The sequence below is a fragment of the Toxotes jaculatrix genome, chromosome 24 (genome assembly GCF_017976425.1).
Source record: "Toxotes jaculatrix isolate fToxJac2 chromosome 24, fToxJac2.pri, whole genome shotgun sequence".
Lineage (NCBI taxonomy): Eukaryota > Metazoa > Chordata > Actinopteri > Toxotidae > Toxotes > Toxotes jaculatrix.
In genome coordinates this window covers 11,048,997-11,062,257 of record NC_054417.1, presented here as the reverse complement: position 1 = coordinate 11,062,257, position 13,261 = coordinate 11,048,997, and the positions used below count along the sequence as shown (strand labels likewise).

General features: G+C 44.5%; 2 protein-coding genes across 2 annotated transcripts; one reads left to right on the top strand and one right to left on the bottom strand.

Annotated features, from left to right (window-relative positions):
• The first annotated feature begins 832 nt into the window (after positions 1-832).
• On the top strand, positions 833-4,368 carry LOC121177802 (cyclic nucleotide-gated channel cone photoreceptor subunit alpha-like). The gene is made up of 7 exons (XM_041032138.1): positions 833-958; positions 1,321-1,422; positions 1,605-1,661; positions 1,925-2,125; positions 2,326-2,427; positions 2,526-2,632; positions 2,726-4,368. Exons 2-7 carry the CDS (start codon positions 1,331-1,333, stop codon positions 4,081-4,083), a joined length of 1,917 nt encoding a protein of 638 aa, XP_040888072.1. The 5' UTR covers positions 833-958; positions 1,321-1,330; the 3' UTR covers positions 4,084-4,368.
• A 2,763-nt stretch (positions 4,369-7,131) lies between these two features.
• LOC121177793 (ubiquitin-protein ligase E3A) lies at positions 7,132-13,208 on the bottom strand. Its single transcript, XM_041032130.1, has 11 exons — positions 12,931-13,208; positions 12,221-12,265; positions 11,177-11,481; positions 9,831-11,083; positions 9,569-9,713; positions 9,282-9,487; positions 9,007-9,171; positions 8,494-8,649; positions 8,319-8,392; positions 8,075-8,218; positions 7,132-7,965 (listed from the first exon to the last, which is right to left on the bottom strand). Exons 1-11 carry the CDS (start codon positions 13,005-13,007, stop codon positions 7,845-7,847), a joined length of 2,691 nt encoding a protein of 896 aa, XP_040888064.1. The 5' UTR covers positions 13,008-13,208; the 3' UTR covers positions 7,132-7,844.
• Positions 13,209-13,261: the final 53 nt, after the last annotated feature.

Genomic DNA, 13,261 nt, shown 5'->3' with positions numbered 1-13,261 from the left:
ATACGCACACGTTGTACAGGCCTATTCCATGTTAACATTAATATCACATCTTTTACCTTAAAAGATGTATCTCGGTGGATCTGCTAACACTTTATTTGCAGTTTCCAAATCAAGTCCTAATATTTTCCAGGAAGTTTGGAACATGATATTTATATGTACACGTCAACTGAATTCAATGAATCTGTATTGAATCTTAATTTTAAAAGACCTACACACCTGCATAGGTGTTTATGTTCCTCTAATTGATTGCTGCTCGTGTCTTGAGAGCGGCAGGTGGACGCCGTCTGATGTCTCGCTTCTTTAGCTGGACGCGCTTCTAAGAGGATTTACTTAGACTGGAAGGAATATAAATAAAGAGGGAGCAGCTTATCTAGCCTGGGATATTTGGAAGTAACAAAAAATATATGGTAGATGTAGTCATCAGTGCTGGTTGCCACGGTAACATCAATGCCCATCAGTGAAAACACATTATTTATGCTGTTGCTTCTGTTCATTTTACTCCTACAACATAAATTTATCATTTGAAATCTCGTCAGTGTGTCCCCACAGTCTGTCCTCTGACACCAGCTGAGTCTCATTAGTTTAAAAGCAAAGAAAATTACTCTTCCCTCTCTTTCCTCTTTCTCCTCCTCCTCCTCCTCCTCCTCCTCCCTCCATCACCTACTGGGGAGGTGCATGAGCAGAGGAAACTTCTCCACAGCAGAGGGTGATGATTTTGTCTACAGTAAAGCGTGAGCGGCGTCTCCTCCCGCGGCGTCTCTTTTCTCTTTGAGGACACTTATTAACTCCTTCACACTTGGATCTATACATCAGAACGCAAGCTCTTGTCTCTGCTCTCGGTTTCTCGTTTGATGGGAAGGAGGAGGACAAAAACCAGGAGCAGCATGAGATCCGTTCAGAGCTCGCCCTGACTTCTCCTCAGAGACCGGATCTGCTCATCATTCTCACTCACGCTCAGGTAAACTAAGACTTCAGGGTGATTTTTTTTATTCATGTTAAAACATGACTGCAGGACAGGAACTACTACTCTGTAGTTGAGCTTAACAAGTCACACAGAGCTGGGAGTCTAATTTTAGTCATGTAATCTGGGAGAGAAGGATTTGAGTTGCTAAAGAAGAAACATGCTGAGCTAATGAGACTAAACACAAACAGAAGCTGTTTTGCTGTCAGTCAGGTGGATGTCGTTGGAGTGAATCTGTTCAGAGTGAAGAGAAATATGAAGTTAAACACCCTCATGTGCCCACAATATGCAGAATTTATGGACCAAACATGTGCATCTGCTGATAAGTAGCAAGGTTTAATTGGGATGTCTTTTCCAAGGCCGCCCCACATGATGCAGCACTTGGGGAAGAGCAGCGTCGGCCCCGCAGAGTCCACCTCCTGTAGCCAGAGGATGGGGGACGACATCAGGAGCAGGAGCAGGTGTGGATTTATTTTATTTTTTAATTTTATTTTAACTGTTGCTCACACATTCACATTTTTCTGCACTTTACCATGCCTGAGCTGAGAACGGGGCGGGGTATGGTTTGGAACCTGATTGCGGTTCTTTGCATTCTCCTGAGTCTTCAATCCAAATTCATGCAGCTGTTTCCTTTCTCTTGCAGCGATGCTCGGCGGCCTCTGGCTGCACAGAACATGAACAACTGTAACAACAATGATGGGTAAGACACACAGCTAATAACACTGCTTTATATAGACATTTATATCCAATGCAGAGAAATTTAATTAACTGTTATTTCAAAGTCTGGATTCAAAGTAACTTCAGAGCTGACTTTAAAGCAACTGCTCCTCATTTTAATAACTGCACTGCACAGTAATATGGCTGGACTGTGTCACAGCGCCCCCCTCAGGCTCTCTGACACTACTGAATGTCAGCAACATTAAAATAGCATAATCAGCTGCCTCTGTTTCTGGGCATCTACAGCAAGAAAGACGAGAAGAAAGAGGAGCCCAAAAAAGACGAGAAGAAGGATGACAAGAAAGAGGAGCCCAAAAAGGATGAGAAGAAGGATGAGAAAAAAGAGGAGAAAAAGGATGACAAGAAGGATGAGAAAAAGAATGACAAGAAGGATGAGAAAAAAGATGACAAGAAGGATGACAAGAAGGATGAGAAAAAAGAAGAACCGTAAGTATCACAATTTTTTATGGCTGCAACTTTCCACCAAATATTCTTTATTACAAATACCTACTATGATAAAGGCAAACAAAATTAGTAGGACTGGACAGGTTGAAGTTCGTCAATACTGATGCCACTGTAACATCAGAATCTTCGCGCTGATACCAACAAACCCCATTTTTTTCCCTCTTTGGCTTTTTCTCTTTCAGGAAGGAAGTGTGGATCATGGACCCCGCCACAGATTTGTACTACTACTGGTTGTGCGCAATATCCATCCCAGTGTTCTACAACCTGATGTTACTGGTGGCCAGGTCTGAATTCATGAGATTTTATTTATTTATTTGTTTGTCCTCTTTACCTTGTCGTCATGTCAGAGGTTTTTTTTTATCGTCCTTTTGCTTCCCTCTAGGGCTTGTTTTAATGAACTACAGTACACAAATTCCACACTGTGGATGGTTTTGGACTACATATCAGATGCCCTCTACTACCTTGACACTTTTGTGAGAGCCAGGACAGGTTAGTGATGGACACCTTTTCTGAATGTGTGGAGTTTAGAATTGCTGGACACTTTGAATACATGATAATCATAATTTCGTAATGTGTCAACAGGTTTTCTAGAGCAAGGACTGCTCGTAAAGGACGCAAAGCTCCTGAAAGAAAAGTACATGAAAACGCGGCAGTTCAGATTAGACATCATATCAATACTTCCCACTGATATTGTGTTCCTGCAAATTGGAATCAACAACCCAGAGTGGAGGTTCAACCGTCTGTTTAAGTTAGCCCGGCTCTTCGAGTTCTTTGATCGGACTGAAACTCGAACCAATTTCCCTAACATATTCCGAATTGCTAACCTTGTGCTTTACATCATCATCATCATCCACTGGAATGCTTGCCTCTACTTTGCCGTCTCCAAGGTGCTTGGCTTAGGCTCAGACACCTGGGTGTATCCCGATATGAAGAATCCGGAGTACGCTCGCTTGGCCAGACAGTACATCTACTGCTTTTACTGGTCCACACTTACCCTCACCACTATTGGTGAGACGCCACCCCCAGTCCGAGACATTGAATACTTTTTTGTGGTAGTCGACTTCCTCACTGGGGTTCTGATCTTTGCCACAATTGTAGGAAATGTCGGTGCCATGATTTCCAACATGAATGCTGCGCGCGTTGAGTTCCAGGCTAAGATTGACTCGATCAAGCAGTACATGCAGTTTCGGAAGGTCACCAAAGATCTGGAAGCAAGGGTGGTGAAGTGGTTTGACTACCTGTGGACAGAGGACAAAACCTGTGATGAGAAGCAGGTGCTGAAGAACCTGCCGGACAAGCTGAAGGCGGAGATAGCTATCAACGTGCATCTGGAGACCTTAAGCAAAGTGCGCATCTTTCAGGACTGTGAAGCGGGCTTGCTTGTGGAGTTGGTCCTCAAGCTTCAGCCTCAAGTTTTCAGTCCTGGCGACTACATCTGCAAGAAGGGAGACATTGGCAGGGAAATGTATATTATCAAAGAAGGAAAACTGGCTGTGGTAGCAGATGATGGGGTAACCCAGTTTGTGGTTCTCAGTGACGGAGCGTACTTTGGAGAAATCAGCATCCTGGGTATCAAGGGCAGTAAGGCAGGAAATCGAAGAACAGCCAATATCCGAAGTGTGGGCTACTCTGATCTGTTTGCCTTGTCTAAAGATGACCTGATGGAGGCGCTCATTGAGTATCCTGAAGCTAAATATGCGCTGGAGGAGAAGGGACGGGCCATCTTGATGAAGGATAATCTTATAGACGAGTCACTTGTCGCTGCCACTGACTCCAAAGACTTGGAGGAAAAAGTCAACCAGATCGAGGCCAGTTTTGAGGTCATGTCACTCAAATTTCGGAAGCTGACAAACCAGTACGAATCCTCTCAGCGTAAACTCAAGCAGCGGCTCACTAATATGGCGAACCAGGTCCGAACCCTCAGGGTAGATGATGAGTAGAACTCGGCTTGGTACTACTATTGCCAAGCTTAGGGACTCTTCTGTTTCAAAAGCATGGACAGGGCTGGGCACCTCAATACTTTCTGAACTGTGAGGATCCAAAAACTGTCTGGTATCACAATAGGGTACAGAGTGCTTTACCAGTACTACCACCACCACTTTGCCTAGATCTTCCATAAAATGCCCCCAACGCACCTGCCCAAGAATACGTACCTGATCTACAAAAAATGTATTATCCTTTTTTATTTGTAGCATGATTTTAACTCTTTGAAATAAACATCACAGTAAACAGACAGGTTTTTTTTGCAGTTACTTCTGCCGATGCTGTAAAAATGTTGTAACATTATTTTCAAATGTTCATAATAAAAGTTCACGCAGTGCTTCGACTGTGTTCATCAGTCTCAGGTTTTGTTACATTTTACCGTCAATTCAAGAAGCATCTGTTTCTGTTAGCAGAAACAACAACACCAAGAACAGACCAGAACATGGTGAGGTTCAGTTCAGTTGCTCGGCAACCTGTGGATTTCAATCAGGGTTCTAAGGCGACACAAGTTTGGAAAAAAAGCAGTCATCTTTATTTAGCATGTTTTCACAACACTGAATACTTTTAGCCTTTCACCAGTTTTTCTTGTTTTTTCGAATGTCACTGTTGAGTTGAACCGATTCATGAAAACTGCTTCCCTTTCCAAGATCAGGTTGACCTTTCACCTTTTACCTTCACAAGGCTCTAGAGCCCAGGCGAGCAGCATCTTCAGCATTACAAAATGGAGGTACAAAGTAAACAGCTGAAACCAGATCTGGACTCAATAACGGTTGCAAGGTGATCCTGAACTCTTTGTTTTAACCTTCCACATGATTTGATAGGTTTACTGGAGAAAAACAACACGAGCCAAGTTGTTAATCCACATTTTCAGGCACCAAAGTGACTCAGATGAAGGTTAAAACAAGCAGTGACAGGTATTCCCCAACTTTATTTTGCCCAGGTCTGGCTGAAATCATGAAGCTGATGAAAAAAAAAAAAAAAAGCAATGGAACATAAAGAATGGCTCAGGGTTGTTGCGTGCTGCAGTGGTCCAAGCACCACAGTTTAGTGGCATGTTGTCTGGTGGTTTAGTATCAGATAGTCGTGGATTCACATCGCCAGGACAGCACCTCGAGGTCTGAGCGAGAACTCTGTTGCTTTCAACAATGATGTACTTTGAATTATCTAGAAATGAAGGTCCACTTGCCAGATTTCAGGAGCTTTCAAGCACATTTCTTGGTTTCTAGTTGGATTAATTGTTATCTCTTGACCAGTTAAAAGAAAGTTGGTGACATGATAAGTGAAACTTCAACCCTGTCTTTGTTCAGCGATGGTCTCTGGTGTTCTTGGTCTTTCTCTAGTCGTCTGCTGACTCCTGCTCTATGACCTTTGACCTCTTCCCAGAGGATACTGTAAGCCATCTTGTCCTTGCAGTAGCAGAGTTAAACAGCTGGAGGAAAGATCAAGGACAACAGAGACCATCTTTAAACAGATACTGAGTTTACCACCGTCCCCCATGTATGACCACTTGGTATCCTGTGACACCAGAGCCAGCTTCATTTCCTGATGAGGACTTTGAGCTGTGGTTGAAAGCTCAGGAAAGCAACTTAGTGGACCTTGATTTGGAAACTGTTGAAACAGCTTTACAGCAGTGTTTTTCTCCACAATTTGACCCAAATAATCTCAACCACTTATTTGAAAGTAAAACAAACTGACATTGCAGGTGTGTCCATTTTGTTTTCACTTTCAAATAAGTGCCTCAAATAGCTCCATTACACTGTAGATTCATTTAAAACCAGCCTGAGTGGGTCTGATGACGTGCGTCGCTCGCCCTGACAGTGTCAAAGTATGAAATAGCTTGAGATCAAAAATGAAAATTACCTTCACGATTACAGCCCCATTTAAGTGAACAGAAACAGAACTATTTAAAAAAAAAAAAAAAAAAAACATCTTCTTGTTCTGTGGGGGGGGGGGGGGGGGGGGGGGGTTGATTTCACAGTAGATATTCTGATATTGATTAAAAAAAACAAAAAAAAGCAAAAAAAAACAAACAAACTTTTTTTTAGATTTTTTTCACAGACAGTGGTTACACCTGTTTTCATTCTCACTGAATGTCCCAGAATTGAAATCTGATCACAGTGATTTGTCCACAGGAAAGCGCCGCCAACACCCCCACCCCTCTGAAGTCAGAGAAGACGATCAGCATCAATATTAAGACTGCTAAGACTGTTGCCCAGATTGGAGTCCGATCACAGTGCAGCCCTATCCGAACTCGGACCCGGCGTGGTGCCTGTGTTGTGGCGTTTCAGGTCAGGAGGCGCGCTTTGTTAAAAATGACAGGACAAGTGTAACCAAAGCCAGAGATTTAGGTCCGGTCAGTGACAATGAAAAGGTCTGCAGACACTTCCTGTTGCACACACTGCCCTCTTAACTGTATTTGAGGCGGTTCTAGATAAACCCGGGTTCTACTTAACAGTGTGAGCTGTCTATTCATACGAAACTAAGCCAGAAACAGACAAGACAAAGTGCTTAATGGGGGTTTCACCTATCGACTGACTGTTTAGGTTGGCACAAGAAGAGCTCTGTGTCTTTATCCGAGAACATCATCATCAGTCAGTGGTGGTTTTAACATGTGTGCATCCTCCAAAACACGCACAATTACGGTATCATGGTTCCAACCGCACTGATATATAAATACTGTTTTTATTTAGAATCGTCAACACAGGAAGACATGGAAATAAAATGTGTCAAACAATCATGGCAACCCGTGGCCAAAAAAACAAAAACAAAAAAACAAAACACAAAAAAAAAAAAAAAACACAAACATTCTGAAAATGTCTAAGTGCACTTACACAGCTCTGACAAGGTTTTAGTCTAACCTGCGGTGTCTGCCCTCCAACCACCCCCCCTTCCCCTCCCCTCCCGAGAAAGAAAAAAAAAATAGCTATTTGATAATGCCATTTTTTTTACGGACCAAATGACAGTGATTTTTCAAAATGCTTACCTTGATCGAACATGATAGAAACAGTAAGCGATGGTTGTGAGTGGAATGATCAGCAAGAGCTCAGATTTTTTTTTCATGTTTTTTTTTGTTTGTTTTTTTTTTTAGTGGGGAATACAACATTTTGTATTCAGGGGCTACTCTAAAACTAGATTTCCCTCTGCCTGCGAACACGAGTTCAGGGCTACTCTATAATAAATTGGGTTTATATTGACTTGTTAACGCGCCGTCCTAAATTTTTTACATCGTTTAATATTAACCCTAGCCCCCCCCCCCTCCCCCCCCACAATTTTCAAGTAGGGAAGGAGCAGGCAGGCATGAAAAATCACCCATTTTAGCCTTAAAATAAATAATAAGGAAAAAGATCCTCTCTGTACATAGAAGAAAAAAAAAGAAAGAAAAAAAGAAAGAAGGGGAGGCTGCGGCACATTCACATAATGTGGATGTGGGGGTGGGTACTTTGATCAGGAGGTCTCTGTGCTTACACTGACTGATGTGGGATGATGCAGGCACAGTAGAAGAACTACTAGAGCGCTCTATTGGAACCATGTCTCCTCTTTCGTCATTGACTCGCCTTTTCCCGGAAACGCATTCTGCTCTGTCTTTTGCCACCTTTTAGACTGTGTCTGATAAAGGAAGGGAGCCAGGTGGGAGGGTGGTAGGAGGGGTAGGAGTCCCTTTTGCTGAGTTGTTGGGAGCAAGGGTGGGGTGGAGTGGGGTTTTGGTGGGGGGGGGGGCTCAGAGCATGCCAAACCCTTTGGCATAGGTGATGGCTTTCAGCAGTCTCTCTCTCAGCTTCTCCTTGCTGCTGTACTCGGGCAGCAGCAGCACATTAAAGCAAGTGTGAGACGTCGGTAACCTGTCAAGACAAAACAGTGTGCAGTTAAATTGCCCCTCGCGTCTAACTAAAAAAAAAAAACAAAAAAAACAAAAACAAAAGGGGGTGACAATTTGCAGAGGCAGCTCACCTGTCTGTGTCGGGCCCGTTCTTGGCAATGATCATCTTCAGCTTGCCCAGCCCACCCACGGGTGCTCTGTCAGTGCCGGTGGTGAACTGCAGGAAGAGGCGCTTCTGCTCCTCGCCGAACGAGTGCAACGTCTCCCAAAACTCCCTGCGGTGCACAGCACAAACATGCCCGGCAGTCAGAACGTGTGCCGTGATAACATAGGATTCATACCAATTCTATCACACACACACACACACTTTCTTACTTGATAATTCGAGAATCTCTGTTGTAACCGCCATCATATTCTGTCGTTTCTTCAAGTGCTAGGAAGTCCAGGTTCTGCAGTTTGAGACACAGACAGAACACAGGTGGAAATGAAGTATTTAAGCAAATTTAAACAATTTATTAACATATTCAAAATTTGTGTTAACAGATCTCACCCTGCTTCCACAGATGAGGAGCTCGATCTCTTCCGGCCTGAACAGGTACTTGAGAGGTGACTCGTTGGTGACCATGTGGAAGCCTCTCCTGAATGCTTTGAACTGTTTCTCCACACTTTTGTTCAGCATGTACTCTGCATACTGGGCCACAAACTCCTGCTCAAACACACAACCACACGAGGGACGGTTACTGTTTATTGTCTAATGTCTGCTTCTTTTTTATATATCCCAGCTGTCCTATCTACATCCTTTTCCTCCTTCATCTGGCCCGGCAAACGGAGGAGGGTCCCCCCCATATGAGCCCAGGTCAGCTCAAAGTCTCTTCCTGTTAAAAGGTAGTTTTTTCTTGCCACTGTCACCTTAAGTGCTTGCTCTGGAGTCAGGCTTTGGGTCTCTGTAAAGCTGTAAAGTTGTGTTAATGCTGTGGCAACAGTAAACATGTCTGAGTGATGCCTCCCCATAGTGAGAGTTCAGTGACAGCAGCAGGACAGTGTGAAAATTCTCGTGCCTCACCTTTCTGTTTTCATTTGTGACTGGAATCTTGTCCCCATTTTCCCTTAAGTCGTACATGAGCGGGTTCCCAAACAGGTCCGTCTGGGAAATCTGGAACGTGATCATCATATCCTCCTCGACGCTGCCCTCGTACTCCAGCAGCTCCTTCAGACTCTGGTACAGAACCTTTCACGAAACACAGTCCAGGACAGTCAGGTAATCACATTCCAGCACCGAAATCCGACATTGCCGTTAAACTGTATTTCATAGCTACATTTTGCTGATGTGGTTCTTACCGGGTTGGCATCAGCCAAGTCCCTGAAAGTTCCTTTCTTGCCCATCAACTTCCTGTAGACAACCATGGGGAAGTGGACGTCCAGGATGCAGTTGTTGTAGATGGCCAGGCCGAGAACGATGCCGATCAGAGTGTACTGGCCCTCGTTTTCAAAAGACGACGGGTTGAACCAAAACAGTTTGGTGCGCTCGTCGTACGTGAACATGCCTGCAGAGGGAAAAGGTGAGATGAAGGAGAAAAAAACAAAACTCTGTAACATCAGCCTAAGTTTGTTGTGTGTTTTCTTACCAATATCTGGGTTGAAGATTTCCTCCACCACCAGCTGAAAAAACTCTTTGGAAACGCCTCCTTCATCAACACCTTGCTCTCCTTCAAACTCCACATACAGCTGCTTCTTCAAGTCTGCAGGATTTTCCATTGCTATCATTTCCAGCTGTGGAGGCACAAGAGAAAGAGGTCAGTTCACTGAGGCCCCAGCAAAATGACATTTATTAAAAGGAGTTTTTTAATTAAACGTATTTGTGTATTAGGAATTGGCGAAAACTCATACCCTGACCAGAGCGTCATCAATGATGTGGTCTCGGCGCACTTTGAGCCGCAGGTAGGGGTTGAGCTGCTGACCCTGCACCAAGCTGTAGAGCACAGTAATACGCCGCTCGCTGTACATGCGGATGCGGTTGTCGTAGTACAGGCCCAGGTTCTTGGTGACAGCATTTAAGATGAAGGGGCAGGTCATGAAGGAGAACTTGTTTTCAGTTTCAACCTTAAAGAAAGTGTAGTCCTTGTCCATCTCCAGCACCTCGTTCAGAGGCTCATTGACGAACTCCTCGAAGGGAATGAGCGGCCGCCGGCAATCGTTGGTGCGGATCCCCAGCTCCGTCTCCAGCGGGTCCACGCGAGGGCCCTTCTTGTTCCGCCGCTCCTCGCCCAGCAGCTCCTGCAGCGTGAGCTCGCTGGACTCCGGGATGGGCTCCTCGTCCTCTTCCTCGTTGTGCTCCATGTCGAGGTCGCCACCCAGCACGTTTGCATAGTAGACGATCTTCAAGCACTTGGTGGCCGCCACCACCGCGTCGTCGTCGTTGACCAGGTTGCGGCTGTTGAACTCATTACTGATCACCTTGTAGGTGATGAGCTGCTGGAAGGTCTCCACCATGCGCCGGATCTGCTCTGCGCTGTAGTGCGACCACAGGCGAGCCAGCTTGGCCTGAGCTGCCAGTGGGAGTTTGCTCATGGCCTTGCAGAACTGTGGGAGCGCAATCTCTAGGTACTCTGGACTGTGGAGGTTGCTGTTTTCCATCACTATAACAAATAGGTTCAGGTAGTTTGGGTCTCGTGAATACACATTGTGGTATGTCAGGTCACACTCTACGTTAGGTGAGAGGTAGACCAGTGCATTCAGGAAGGCGGCTTCGATCTTCTCATTGGATAGTAGGCGCTCGTAGACCCGGCGCACAGCTTCGATGTCCACCGACACCTCGTCGGGCGCCAGCTTTTGGACATCGTTTTCCGCTGACGAGCCCTCTCCGAGCCTTGATGACGAAGAGGAGGCAGGGGAGTCGTCCTCCATAGCTGTTGCAGAGCAAGCAGCTGCCTCCTTCTCGTCCTCATCTTTGTCCTCGTCCTTACCTTGGAGGGACTTGAGCTCCTCCTTGGTGTGAGGTTTGGACCTCCGGAAGCTCTGCACCAGACCCTCAGCGCTAGAGAACACCCGACCTATTACCCTGATCAGAGGCGAGTAGTCCTCCTTCTCTCCACAGATGTCCAAGATCTCATACACTTTCTCCTCTGTCAGGTAATTTACATCTACACACAGAATGCCATAGTTAAAATTCAAAGGAAATCAAAACTGTGTACAACAAACAATGCATAATTCCTGAGTGTATGAAATCAACTCACCTTTGAAATTGTCCCGCACAGAGTGGACATCTTTATGATTCATCTTCCTGTTGCTGCAGGCGGAGATGCTGTGAGCGCTGCTCTCCAGATAGGCCGACGCTGTGCCTTTCTTCGACGGGTGGGGGTCGCATAGCTTAGCGTTGACCTTGTAGAGCTCCAGGGCTTTGACCGCTGCTGTGTTGTTGTCCATGCGGCTGAAGCCGACCGACGAGGCACACCATGAGTTGGAGCACGACTCATTCCCACAGCCCTCCGTTAACTGGTGGTAATAGCGCTCTATTAGATGTTTGGCAGCTGCTCGCTTCCTGTGTTCAGAGGTAAGAAACAACAAGTCAGAAATACTGTGACTACGCTTTGTGACATATGGCATGGATGGCAAATATGAGAATAACTCCCTATTTGTAGCTTAGGAATCACTGACAGTTCATGTCATTGCACAACTGCAGCATTGGTTGTGTGAGTGTTAAAAACAGACCCATTAAATCATAAATTAAATTGGAATTTTATGCTTTTAAATAAATGTTGGTTTCTGTGAAGAAGCCATACTTTTGCTTTTCCAGATATTATATCCTGAATCTTTTAGAAAAATATTTCAACTTTGATGCTCAGGCAAACATAATTTATAAGTTTAAAACTGATCATTACAATAACTGATATGAAGAATGATATTTGAGTTAAATAAATTAAAAATTGAATTGTCAGCCAGTGTTAAGTTATTAACATAAACATTAAATGTGCACAAACATTTCTGCTAAAGCTCTTAAATTTAAGCATGAGTCAGATTTGCTGAGAAACTGATCTTGAATAATTCAAATGATCTTTAAACTGTTTAAAATAAAATAATGTGCAGCTTAGTGCTCTGCACTGCAGCAGGAACACTTTGGAATAAACGATTAGCATGCTAGTGTGACTTTTGTTGTGTTGTTGTCACGATTCATCATGCACATATCATAACATGGTTATAATAACCACAGCCAGCGGGGCTATAACGGGAAAAACAAAAAGCAGTGGTGGTGGTATTAGTATAAAATGAGCTGAACTTACATTCGGCTTGCTTCTGGGTTTTCTATTTCAGGCTCCTCGTATTCTCTAATTGAACAACAAACAATAACAAGTGGAACAGCAAAGGTCACGATGTGCTGCACTGACATGATCGTTACAACAAGTACTACTGGTTTTGTGCTGGTTGCATTAGAAATGACAATAGTAATAATACCATATTTTGATCTAGAAATTGCATGCGCCTGGGGAAACAATGATAAAATGACATGCTAGCTAAAAAGCAACAGTGTCGGTGTCTTGTAGCTGATAGCAACAAGGCAGCTCTTACAGTGATTAGGGTCATAATCAGTGTATTTTGCTAAGCATTATTGGTAATAACGTTGCCCTCTTGCTGTTTGTTAAAATGGGCATTAAACTCGACCCTACACCGCAGTTTTATAGAGCTAGTCACTAAGGAGAAATGTCAGGTACTTGGACATCTTAACGCTGACTTAACAAGCTAATATTGCAACTACTAGCAAGCCCGCTGACCTTATTGCAACCGCTATTACTGCAGAATAGTTGTAACTGTTTTCATTTTTTAAATTTACAAATGCTTTCTATGAACTTTGCCTAAATGTATTAATAGAAGCAACTGAGCAATAGCATCCACAGAGCTAACAGCAACGGCTAGCTAGCTATGTCTTTCACTGTTTCTCCTAGCATCCCCAGCATCCCCGGCATCCTCGGCTCTCTCCTCTCGGTGTCCCCACCTATCGGGTCCTCCTGCTGGGCTAGTCTCGGCCTGTGGTGGCGCACACTCACAGTCCTCCTTCTCGTCGGAATTCATACGAGACTTTATCCTCAGTAGTTTTGTTATTCTGTTGCTGTTTGTGAATATAGCAAGTCCTCCGCGGGCTGATCGCAACTTCAACTGCACGATGGTTTCAGTGGGAACGGGCAGCGACGAAGGATTTTCTATTCAAAACTTCATTCACGGCCTTTCTACTGCAGGCTCTTTACCCTGCCTGAGATTCGCAGCCATCTTGACTTCACCATCAGCCCACGTCCCACAATGCACTGCGCTCTAACTACAAGACCCGG